The sequence below is a fragment of the Emys orbicularis genome, chromosome 2 (assembly GCF_028017835.1).
Source record: "Emys orbicularis isolate rEmyOrb1 chromosome 2, rEmyOrb1.hap1, whole genome shotgun sequence".
NCBI lineage: Eukaryota > Metazoa > Chordata > Testudines > Emydidae > Emys > Emys orbicularis.
The window spans coordinates 228,165,740-228,179,245 of NC_088684.1; the positions used below are offsets into that span (position 1 = coordinate 228,165,740).

At 40.9% G+C, this 13,506-nt stretch overlaps 1 protein-coding gene across 1 annotated transcript in view; it reads right to left on the reverse strand.

Moving 5' to 3' along the window:
- The window catches only part of KCNH8 (potassium voltage-gated channel subfamily H member 8), a 378,517-nt gene that overhangs the window by 182,767 nt on the left and 182,244 nt on the right, over positions 1–13,506 (reverse strand). The window contains exon 4 of the mRNA XM_065398842.1: positions 6,819–6,946. Within this exon, the coding sequence (XP_065254914.1) occupies positions 6,819–6,946 (128 nt within the window). The remainder of the gene's footprint in view (positions 1–6,818; positions 6,947–13,506) is intronic.

The following is a 13,506-nucleotide window of genomic DNA, read 5'->3' on the forward strand; positions in this document are numbered from 1 at the left end:
CCTGGCACAGCTGCTTCCACTGACCTGGAATACTTGACATCTGCAATTCTTTTTGGATTATTTTGCACTAGCACCATCCCAGGGGAATTTCCAGGGAAGTCTAGTAAACATTCCTAATTGTGCCTGAGAGACAGTATGATCCTTAAGACACTGCGCTAGCCCACAAGTCAGGAGACTTGGTTTCTCTTCCCACTGACCAGCTGTATGACCCTTGGATCAGTCCCTACATTTCCCTTCCCACCTTTTGTCTGATTTGTTTATTTAGATTATAAACTCTTCATGGCAGGGACTATCTTTTACACGTGTGTACAGCACCTAGTGTATTGGGATCCCAATCTCAATTTGGCCTTTAGATGCTAGCAAAATACAAATTATAATAATACCAAAAAAAAAAAATATTTTTTCTTCTAGCTGTATCTTCATGTTTTCTTTCTTAGACTTGCACTATTGTTCAAAGTTCTCCCTCAAAGAATATTCCAGTGAATATTCTTTACAGGCTGATACTCCACATCATCCTTGGATAGCAGTTGTCTCTTCATTAGACTCCTCTAGGTCGTCTTATACTCATGACAGAGTTTCATAAACCTGAAAAAGAGTTGTTCTTTCTCCTAAGTATACTGCTCTAAAAATCTTTCTTCTGTTGTGTTTTTTTCACAGCTATTGGTGGTTTCTTGTTTGTCCTTGTCATAGGCCTCGGTGAGTTTAATTATATTGCAGTACAGCTGTTGAAATTATTTCCCCTAAGCAGGAAGAATCTTGAGCTTGACAAGAACCAAGTTTGTTCCTCTGCTTTAAGTTCTTGATTATAAGAGCTATAGTTCTTATCTTCAGCTTTTCACAAATCTTAGTTCACTGTTTAAGTTCCTGATTTTTTTTTTCCCTCCTAGGAACAGACAAAGCAATAGGAAAGACAAGGAACAATGCAGCATGTCTAATGTGATCAGCAGTGTCTTAGAGCTACCATTGTAATATTGCTAAGAACACTAAAGTTACTGTAGCTTGGGAAAAAAATCAGTTTTGACCAGTCAGGTTCTAGGACAATTCTAGTTGTGAATATAGTCAATTAAGTCCTTCTATTGATACACAAATGTGCTTTCTCATTCAGGGCTAGGATGTGCCTTTAAAGCACAGCCCTGAGTGTGGGATAGTGCAGACCACAATATCTCCCCCAAGCTCTGCAGTACAGAGAGGGTAGTCTGCACTGCAATTAAACACCCATGGCTGGCCCAAGTCAGCTGACTTGGACTTGTGGGGCCCAGGCTATGGGGCTGTAAAATTTGCAACGTAGATATTCGGGCCCAAGCTCTAGGATCCTGTGAGGGTCCTAGAGTCTGGGCTCCAGCCTGAGCCCAAACATCTACACTGCAATTTTACAGCTCCATAGCTCAGTGTAATGATCCTCTGTAATTAAAATGGTACTATAATATATTTATTTTCAGTGAGTAAAAAATAATGGAGGAATGGAAGCACTGCCTGTGCCTAAAACCAACCTTAATACTAACCTATTGAACAGATGGACAGTGTCCAAAAATGGCTAATATAGCATAAATCCTAAGGCATTTGACATTCTTCTACTTCTCAAATAGGTTATCCATATGCGCTGGAATTTTCCATTTAGCTAAATACACTTCTGATGTTTTCACTGCAGCCTCTTGATTTCTTAAATTGATTGGTTACTTGGCTAGTTGGCAGGACCCTTCCATGTGTATAAAAAAACTATACCAAACTAACTATGCTCTAGACTGTAGAGGCTTAACAATTGGTGCCTTTTCCTTCTTTTCTACCATCAACCATAAGTATGTAGGCCATACTTTCAGCATGGTGGACTGAAAAAGACTTGCAAGTCATGGTGGATAATCAGCTGAACGGGAGCGCCCAGTGCGATGCCGGGGCCTAAATGACTATTGTGATCCTGGGATGTATAAACAAGGGAATATCAAGTAGAAGCAGGCAAGCTACATATCTTTGTATCTGGCACTGGTGCAACTGCTATTGGAACACCGTGACCAGTGCTGGTGCACACAATTCAAGAAGGATATTGATAAATTGGAGCAGGATTCAGAGAAGAACCACAGCAATGATTAAAAGATTCAAAACATATCTCAGAGTGAAAGACTCAAGGAACTTGATTAGCAAAGAGAAGGGTAAAGGGTGAGTTGTCGATAAATACCTATATGGGGAACAAAAAAATTATAATAGAAAGCTCTTCAATGTAGCAAAGGTATAACCTGATGCAATGGCTAGAAGCTGAAGCTAGACAAATTCAGACTAGAAATAAGGCAAAACTTGTTTAATAGTGAGGGTAATTAACCACTATAACAATATACCAAGGCTTGTGGCAGATTCTCCATCACTGGACATTTAAAAATCAAGATTAGATGTTTTTCTAAAATATATGTTCTATTTCAAACAGAAAATTAATTCAGGGAAGTTCTGTGGCCTTACACAAGAAGTCTTAACAGATGATCACAGTTGTTCCTTCTGGTTTTATAACCTATGAATCTACACCTTGGGTACATTCTTTTAGATACCTGTTCTAAGTGTGCAAAAGATGCTGGATTAAGCACCCATTGTATACACAGAGTATTACAATGGACTTTGGTTATTTTAACATTTTTTTGTTCATGTTAAAAATCAACCTTAGCGTGCAGACTGAAAGCTTTGATGAGAATATTTTGGCTCTGTGGCCAAATATTAAACTAGAGATCATCAATATACAGCTATTTTAGGACTTCAGTCAAGTGAACTATATCTTTCTCTTTCTAGAGACTAAGTCCGATGAAAAAGTATTTTTTCCTCCACATCCAAAGCCATATTTTTCATTTAATGTCACCTTACTTTCATATCACGAACTTTTAGTTGCTGCAAAATAAAAGCTGATAAAATTCAAAATCTGTTTCTAAATTTTGTTTAGAAATTAACTTTAGTTTTGTTTTGTACGGTTTTCAAATTGAATGTTATGTTACATACACAAAAATACATTAAAAGCACATTATGGTTGCAGTCAAGCTCCTAAAAGTGAGCAAGTGCCAGACTTAAGCTCACCTGTGCAACTTTAATTGTGTGTATTCAATACGATACATTTTTAATTAAATGGTCACATACTATTTTTTCCACAGGACTCCTGCCTCATTCAGTGCACGGTGCTCACTTAATTAGCTGCTGTTCAATATTTTTTTCCGCCCTATTATTGAATGTATGGTCCCAGGCCTTTATTTATTATTTGGACGCTATTTGTACCCTGCTCTGAAAAAAGAATTATTAATTTCCTCATGGGCCTATCTATGTCAATCATCACTAATAAATGAGTGCTTCACAAACATTACTTTATTTTCATAATGCTCCATAAAGGTGAGGGGATGGTATAATCCCTATTTTATAGATGGGGAACTAAGGCAGACGAATTAAGGTCAAAAGTATCCATTAATTCATAGGTGCTGGTAGTAGTGGTGCTGGGGGTGCTGCCGCACCCGCTGGCTTGAAGTGGTTTCCATCACATACAGAGTTTACAGTTTGGTTCAGTGGCTGTCAGCAGTACACTATACAAATTATTCCAGTACCCCTGTATTAATTTGGCACACCCAATCTGAGCTACCTTGGACCTGAATTTTCAGAGTATATAGCATTATATAGCACTAATATATTCAAAGCAGTTCCCATTGACTTCAGTTGCAGTTGTGAGTGCTCAGCATTTCTGCAAATCTGACCCCAAGGTCTCAAGTCAGGCATGCAGAAAACGAAGAACACAATTGGGGACCACCTGTGAGAGGTGAATTAAGGTAAAACAGCCAACTTAATTCTGACATTTCCTAATTTTAGTGCTTGACTTTGCAACCTTAACATTCTTTTAACATATTGTAGGGTATGCAATTTTCTGCATGTTTAAAACTGTGAAAAAAGTAAAATTCCATCATGTGGAATCATATTGACAGTCATGAATCAGCAGGGTTGAAACCTTTACATCTGCCACACAGACCAAGGTCATTTGAGCTAACAGAGTAACTGATAGCAGTAGGAGGTTGTCATCTTAGATGTGAACCAGAACTCGAGGGCGACTGACGAGACACTTTGCCAGTGTGCTTCACAGATACTTGCTGACAGCAGAGGAATGGTGAGATTCGTGAATCTTGGGTTCCAACCCAGGCTCTAGATGGACGGAGATGCTCTTGTGGGCACAGACTCTTCTGCTTGTTCTCCTCAAGCTTGACTCTTTGTGCCCCATTCCCTCCTACTTGACTCTCTCTCAATCATGTCTTATTTCCCACCCTGCCTCCTCAGTCCTGTCCTACTGTCCTCATCTAGCCGGTCCCAGTGTCCAATCCTCAGGCTTCTCAGCCTGGTGCCAGTCAGTCGTAATCTCCACCTCTGGCTGCTCTGTCCCAGGCTGCATCCTCCACTCCCAGTCTACTTGTCCAGTCATTCCCAGTTTCCCCCAGCTTTTATCCCCGATCTCCTTGTCAGCAAGTCCAAGTTCCACCCATCCTTGCCTGATCGGTCTATATCCATCTCCCCTGGCTCCCAGTCCCAGTCTCCACCCCTGGATTCCTCATCCATTCTCACTGTTTCCTTTACCAACTCCTTGCTCCAGTCTCTTCACCCAGCCAGTTCCAATTCTCCCCCCAAAGACCTTCCTCAGTCTCACCCAATACCTTATCTCCCTAGACTCCACTCATTTCCAGGCCAAGTCTCCTTGCCAAGCCAGTCCACTCTCCCCTCCACCCCCACTCTCAGTCCCAATTTCCCTCCCCGCCACCACCAGCTTTCAGTCCCACTCTCCCTGATAGGCTCATTGTCCCAATCTACTCCTTTCTCCAGGTCTGACCCCTATCACCACTACACATAAATTAGGGGGGCTTGTCTTTGTGGTCTGCTTCCAGCCCGTGGCTTGATCAGAGGCATTACTTTAATCAGACTACTTCCCAGTGTTGGAAGATTCAGTATTTGAGGGTGGGCACTAAAGAATATGTAAGTCCTCCTTTGAAGTGGCAATGTTTTCGCAGTGGGCACTGACCAAATCATTAAGGGTTAGGTTGTGCCATTTAGGCACAGACCTTTGTTTAGGGTTGTGAGGAGCTGCATTGCCCCAGTAGAGCACCATAATAACTGTGCCTCTCAGAATTTGCTCATACACCAGGAAGCCTTTTTAAAAGGTGAGGCATACTCCCCCTTCTATGGCCAAACAGAGTTGCTAGCTAGCAAGTTTGGGTGGGTGGGTGGGTGGGATGGCTCTATTAACTTTTTACCTTTTCCTGTGCCCTTTGTGGTGCGCCAAAGGGAGTTGTTAAAGGAGCAGTCTCTGAGTTTCCATGAGTGCAAGGACAGCACTTCTGTCCAGCTTTTATGTAAGTTCCTTATTCCCCTCCCACAATACTGTGCAATCGCCACACTTAGCAATCCACCTATTTCCTGGATGTCAGTGATATGATTACGGTCAGTGATGTGTCATGGCCCCTCAAGTTTAAGGAATTCTGAGAAATATCATGGCTCAGCACATAAATTAAGTAATTAGTCTTGTTTCTGTTTCTCTTAGGATCATGTACATTGGATTCCTTTGCAAAGGTTTAATTGGCAGTCAGTCTTATTCACTGGGCTCAGGAGGCAGAGGCAGCACCCACGAGTCCTGCTTAATGGCAGCAGAGACTAAATGTGCTGATATGGCATCATGGAGTGTTGTGGGACAAGCATAACTAGTACTATTGCATTAAGATTCCCAGAAAGACTATTCTCTAGAAGATTCTGAATACTCACCTGTGTGGAGGTGGGGGAACAAAGGAGTCCCCCATATGGGGTTAAAGTTCAAAAGGTATTGGAGACGTGGGTCCAAAGCCTCAGCTGGAGTAAATAAGCATCAGTGTCAATGGTGTGATGCTGGTCTACTGCAGCTGAGGATTTGGCTCTTGAAGTTCTGAGTGCCACTTTGGCAAATGGCTGTCATAGTGTAGCATATAGACATGCTTTGGGATTAATTGATAGGAAGGAGATTATGGACATATAGGGCATCATGGTAACAGTTATAAATTTTAACCAGTAAATAAAATAGCTATTAAAAAAGAGTGTAAGGGCTTTCCCCAGAACTTAGTTATTTTATTTTGTGCCTTCTGGGAAGGGGAGTCAGGAATATAATGATAGAAGGCTGATGCTGAACAAAACTGACAAAGTTAAAAAAAATACAACATCCACAGAGTATTTTATTAACTTACTTGTCAGTTATTGTTACTTAGAGATAAGCACCAGGATTTTCTTAATACAGAGAGCGTTTTACTGCAATTAAAGTACGAGCACATCAGGTTATGTACTGCAGCAACTTTGATACATTCCAATCAAATGTTATTCTCAGAGAAATCGCCTTCTCAATTTCTTGTAGCATGTAGGTTTTTATTACTTTAATCTATTCATGGATCTTCTAGCAAAAGATACTAAAAGCAATTATATAGGGAAAACTGGAAGCTAAAATTAAGTTTTGAGAAATTTCATAAGGCCTTTTCCTTTGATAAAAATAATGTGACTAAACACATTGTCTGGGTTCATAAACTGCAAATGAAATACCACAGCCAAAGCTGTCTACCTGCTGCTCTGCACTGCACTGGCATATACTTTAATCTTCTTGCTATGACAACACTGTGATTAGGGATTTCTCTTATGTATGTGCTGACCTTTTTCAGTGTATTCGTTAAAAGAAACAACTGTGCAAATATGTATGTCAAAGAAAATGAAAAATAATTAGTAAAGCTAGTGAGCGCATCTGCTGCTCTTTCAGCAGCAAGGGAAAATATGTGCCAAAAAAAGGAGGGAAAATGAAACATATGCGTTACACCTACATTATTAATTTTTAATTTGTTCTTTTCTCTTCTTTGCAGGTGTCCGGAGATATGATAAAGGACAGCTCTACTCCGCCTCCGAGCTGAATCAAAATGCGAACCTGCTCTTCCTCTTCCTTTGCATTTTTCTGTAGAATAAAAGTGAAAGCCCATTAAACAACAGCTGGTGTCACTTTAACCTGTGAGAGCTGAACTACTGACATTTTAGAGTTTGATACAAATAAGAATACATGTAAGTGTTGTATACCTCAAAATACCCTATTTCAGAAGAAAGGGAAGCAAAAATCACTTTCCTATAAAAAGGCAAATAACTTTGCTCAAATGAAAAACAATTCATTATAACTCATGGCTTCAGACAGGAAAATACAGCGCTTTTCTTCCTTTTCGTTTTCAGAAAATAAATTGCGACTGATTACTGACCAAAGGCAACAGTGTCTGGGATTAATCACCATGTCCTCAAAATTCCATCAACTACTTTTTGTTTAAAAAAAAAAAATGTTGGAAATGTAAATTTAGAAATCCCCCTGTTGAGGTGTAATAAAAAAAAAAGAAAAAAAACCCAAACCTAACAGATTTCCACAATGACAATATATGCTTGTCAGCAAGTGTGATGGTTACGAATGTCCAATTCTCGTTTCCATGTCTTTAGAATTGTAATTTTCCTGTCACATAGTCATCACTTGATGCATTCTTTAATGACATAAAATCCATTAAGGACAAGGATCCTCCCCCCTTCAGATATCTGCAACTGTCAATTATACAAGCAAATTCAGGTCTCACTTATAATGTAGCAAGTTAAGAGTATATCCACTGAAGTCAGTGGAATTACCTTGGATTACTGCTGGAGTAAAGGAGAGCAGAGTTTGGCCCATATTCTACAAAAAGTCAAGAACAGTATCACCACAATTGAGAAAAGGAATTGTGGGAGTATAGGACGAATCTGTCTGTCAAGCAAGTCTAATTAAAATCAATGCGGAATGTACAGGTGAAGAATTACAATTAGCACAGCCAGAAATTAGTAGCCAAAAGCTGCACATCTTGAAGCCTGCCCAGGAGAAGTCAGGAAGCCTTGATATCTACAGAACTAATGTGAAGCATAATATGCAGAACGAGACCATTAATGAGGCAATGTGGAGGGAGCCAACCTCCCCATCCTCTAACTGAAGAATATTACATTTAACTCATGCAACAGAGCCAAACAAAAAGGAGCGTATTTATACTTCAGTTAAAAAAACCCAGAAAGCTGCTGCACCCACTGAATAGCCAGGTAATTATACATCTGTACCCCATATCCATCCTTGCCCTTTTGCCTTTGTGGCATGTTCACATATCAGTTAGGGCCACCATTTAGACTCCAAACCATGGATTATTAAGCAGATATGAGCAAAGTTACATATGAGTAATGTAATTGAGTAAAATGTTTGCAGGATCAGGTCACTGGATTGTAAACTGTTCAATTGCATTACCCTGACTTTTAAGGGAGATGAGCAGCTGCACAGACATCAATGGGAGCTCCTGGTAGTCAGCACCTCTGAAAGTCAGACCATATGTATTTCCTAATGTGGACCTAAGATACACATGGCCACAGATGGTAGCAAACCTTTGTTTTCAGAGTTCAAATCCCATTCTGGTCACAGTTTGGTACTATCATCCATTCCTTGGTGAACACTTTTCCACATAAAATAATCCACTACATAATTTAGCCCAAATGGCAGTCTCTTCTCAGCAAAGCCAAGGTTATAACCAGGGCTGGCTCCAGGTTTTTTGCCGCCCCAAGCAAAAAAAAAAAGAGGGGGGGGGGCGGAGTGCTGCCGCCTTGAAAAGTACCGCCCCTTGGGACGCTGGTGCCTAGAGCCGGCCCTGGTTATAACAGTGAGATGTGTTGCAAGGCAAGACTGATGCATATGAATTTTTGAACACACCAACAGCACCACTAACCTCGGTGTTCATCTTCACATGTAATTCTTTTTCCTTGTCATCACTAAGGCTTTGTCTACACTAACACTTCTATCGATAAAACTTCTGTCAGTCAGGGGTGTGAAAAAACACACTCGTTGGGGGTGGTTTAATTATACTGACAGTAGAGCTCTCTCCCATCGGCATAGAGCAGCTTCACAGGAGACCTTACAGTGGCGCAGTTGCCGCGGTACAGCTGTGCTGCTGTAAGGTCTGTAGTGGAGACATAGCCAAAGGCTCCAATTCAGCAAAATACATAAGCACATTTAATTTTAAGCATTCGTTTAAGTCCGTTTTACTTCAATTGGCTTAACAGTCAGCATGGGATTAAGTGCTTTGCTAAATGGGGATGAATTTTAACATGTGCCTCAGTTTGCTGAATCAGGGCCCAACTGCTGCTCTAGTGTGAGAGCACTTGTGGTTTCTGTGGAATTTTTTCAAAACTTATTTTCGGTTTGTTCTATTCTTTTTCTTTCCAGAATCTTCATCCCTCTCCCATTCTAGCATCTCTTTCAGTGCTTCATTATCAGAGTCAGGCTCTATAGCTTGATATGGCAGTTAGAATTACAAAGTTTGCATATTTGTGTAGCTTTCCCACAGCACTTGACTCCAGTTGGAGCCTGATGATTCCATTATTTGTTAGAGATTGTATCACTAGGAGTACTAGCAACAGAAGTCCCAGTGATCACTAGAAGGAGGAAAAAGGAATGTAGAACACATTTGAGAAAAATACTACAGAAATGAGACAGAAAATTCCCATCCTAGAGTAGAAGTTAGTGATGACAATGAAAAGGAGCTGCTTGTGAAAAAGAAGAGAATTTAATGAGGCTGTTGGCCCATTTAAACCATCACTTGTAACATATATACTGGATGAGGGAAGTTTCTGAATTCTCCTTTTTTTCCTGAACTTGTATATGCAACCACTGAAGGAGTCAATCCTGATTTCCTTCTCAGCTTCCTTATTCACTGATTGTGTTTTTGAAATCTGTGTATATTTTTTTATGAAGTATTGCAACTCCTGATCATTCCCTATTGTACCAGGTCTGCAAATCACTCCTTAGAACAAAGGAATTCTACTGTGACGGATTAACAGTCCAAAAAAAGCTCCATTTTGGGGCTGAAAATCTGTTCAGATGCCCAGTTCCTGTGTGATAAAAAACCTAAAAAAATAGCACTTAGAAAGGATGTTTTCCAGTTTAGTTTTCACTCCACCTCTTCACCTGTGATAGAAGCAACCGTTCATTTTTCATCTCTTCCTGCTGCCCTCTGTTATACATGGTCATCTACAGAATCACATGTATTAAGATTAGAAATTATGTCACAAGAAACATATGATTTGGTAAGAATGGTAAATCTTAATATTAGACCCATGGCACTGCCTGCTAATAAACCTCCAAATATAAAGTAAAGGCATGATCCTGCATCCTGTTTGCCAAAGTTGATAGTGGAAAAAGTGTATGCAGGATCAAGCCTCAAATGTCTTCCACATTTGTTACTCCCATTGAAAGTCAATGGCTGTTGGGTACCTAAATTCCTTTTTGTACCTTTGAAAAGCTCCCCCTTATTCATAAATCAGAAGACAGATTCATTGACATGCTCCAGTGGCTTTGTGCTGCTCTAGCAATGTAAAAGAATCGCAAACTCAGCTTATATGGCTGACTGAGCCATACATTGCATCATCAGAGTAGGGCAAAGCAGCCAGTGCATAGCAGTGGATATGGTACAGAACACTTTATTTGTTTATAATATTCTTATTCCTTAAATGAAGTGTGATTCTTAAAAATCTGAAATATAAAATAAAATGTTTATTCATGAAGTGGGAGATAAAAGTTATACCACTGATTCAATATTGACCTTAGGTGGTGGTTACAGCCATAAATTTTTATTTGTTGACTGCAACTCCAAATTAAGCATGACTTAGAGTGTCTCAGTCTCTGGTATTTTTCCACAGGATTAGGTCAGACATTAAGTGTTTTCAATGTCTCTTTATAACACTGCTTTTATTTCCTCTGCTAATTAAACATTATCCACCAACTGGATGTGTTACTCAGAAATCCCTTAAGTTTCCCTAACTAGAACCTCCTCTTCTGACTAGGATCCCCCAGTGTCCCTTGCCCTTGCATGGTCTAGTCATGGATAATTATTAGATAAGCTGTTGTGCGTGCATGTGTGTGTGTGTGTGTGTGTGCGCGCGCGCATGTGTGAGAAGATTAATACCCAGCCTTTGTATAGTATTTTTCATTCACATTACCCAGAAAAATCCTGGAGATTTATTTTTGACATAAATAATCACATGAGCAGGATTTCAATATATAGTAGTAGTCTAGACAGATTCAGCAACCAAATAAATTCATAAGAGGCTGCTTTAGAGACCAAAAGAACCACCCTTATTTATGTAGAACAGGGTTCTGTAAGAACATCTCTAATATTTAATTGAAAGTTTGTTTAAACAAAAGGCTGGGTGGACTACTAAAAGGAACAAACAGAGGACCCAATTCAGTGTATGCATACACGTGTGTGCCTGAAGCCCTAACAAGTGCCAGAGAAATCTAAAATCATAGGTAAATAAAAATAATCTTAAAAATAACCGCACTTGCCTATCTCAAGTATACACCTCTACCTCGATATAACACGACCCGATATAACACGAATTTGGATATAACGCTGTAAAGCAGTGCTCCGTGGGGGCGGGGCTGCGCACTCCGGTGGATCAAAGCAAGTTCAATATAACACGGTTTCACCTATAATGCGGTAAGATTTTTTGGCCCCCAAGGACAGCGTTATATCGAGGTAGAGGTGTATTCCAATGATTATTCAATAATTTTTTATTTAGGTCACACACTGTCACATTGAGGTAGCAGTCACAAAGTCAGAAACCAGAAAAACAGCAAGTGCATACAACTATCCCTTTTAATCACTAGGAAAATGATTTATTTCAAAACTTAGAAGTGACAGTGGGAGCAGAGGGAGAAGATACATAAAATATTTTTAGGGTCTAATCCTACAAACACTTAAATGATTAGATAAGTTACTCTTGGGAGTAACCCCACTGTCTTCAGCAGAATCACTTATGTGGGTAAACTTACTCAAGTGCGTAAGTGCCTACAGCGCAGGGCCCATAAAAAGAAGTAACGCAACTCTTTTTATTCAATGGGCCACTTTATCATAAGTAGGGCCCTATCAAATTCATGGTCCATTTTGGTCAATTTCAGGGTCATAGGATATTAAAAATCATAAATTTCATGACTTCAGCTATTTAAATCGGAAATTTCACGGTGTTGTAATTGTAGGGGTCCTGACCCAAAAATGAGTTGGGGGTGGGGGTGTCACAAGGTTATTGTAGGGGGGGTTGTGGTACTCCTACCCTTACTTCTGCGCTGCTGCTGGCAGCAGCACTGGTGTCAGAGCCAGGAAGCTGGAGAGTGGCAGTTGCTGGCCGGGAGCCCAGCTCTGAAGGCAGAGCTACCACCAGCAGCAGCACAGAAGTAAGGATGGCATGGTATGGTATTGTCACCCTTACTTCTGCGCTGCTGCCTGCAGAGCTGGGCCCTCAGTCAGCAGCTGTCATCTCCGGCCACCCAGCTGTGAAGGCAACAGCGCAGAACTAAGGGTGGCATGGTATGGTATTGCCATCTTTACTTCTGTGCTGCTGCTGGCGGGATGCTGCCTTCAGAGCTGGGTGCCCGGTTAACAGCCGCTGCTGTCCGGCTGCTTGGCTCTGAAGGCAGCGCAGCAGTAAAGGTGGCAATAACGCAACGCCCTTAAAATAACCTTGTGATCCCCCTGTAATTCCCTTTTGGGTCAGAACGCCCAATTTGAGAAACACTGGTCTCCTCTGTCAAATCCGTATAGTATAGGGTTAAAGCACCCAAAAGTCCAGGTTTCACCGGGGGAGACCAGATTTCACGGTCTGGGACACGTTTTTCATGGCCATGAATTTAGTATGGCCCTAATCAGAAGGAAAGATCTTATGGACTCTACCACAATGGGCAACACCTCAGTCCTCCATTGCTTGGGTTTCAAAGTGTCTAATTCGGCAGACCACAAGGAAGAGCTCTGAAGACAAGTGATGGGCTACAACTTGACAATTATTGGCTTACAATGGATATTCAACCGGCAAAGCCCATTTGCTGGCAAACCCCTGTTTTAAACTATTGTATATTAATGGCCAAGTGTGGTATGAATGACACAGGACTATTTTTTTTCAGTCCTTGTGAGCGAGAGCAAGCAGTGAGAAGGAATAACTAGGCTTTTGTCCTTTGGCACCCATCCCTATGGCCAGGCACAGCTGCAGCATAGGACTGCTGCCTCCTAGTGCCCCATGTAGTGCAAACCAGTTTAAAAAGCCATATCACCAGTGGAACAGGTTAGCAGCAGGGAGGAGACATGTTTTATCCTCCAAAAGTGTGGCAGTATGTGCACACTCCCTCAGGCTCTGGGGAGCTCCTGGGTTGGTGCAGCTCTGACATGGGCCTATGTCTTAAAACCATGATGTAAACATCTTAAATGAATCAAACTATACCACAGAATCTCAATGGACATAAATTCTGTGCTTGAACAATAAGAGTACAGCAGTAGGAATATACTATCGACCACCTGACCAGGATGGTGACAGTGATGGCGAAACATTCAGGGAGATTAGAGAGGCTACAAAGGCAGAAAATGCAATAATAATGGGGGATTTCAACTTTCCTCATATTGACTGCAAATATGTGGCCTCAGGGTGGGATGC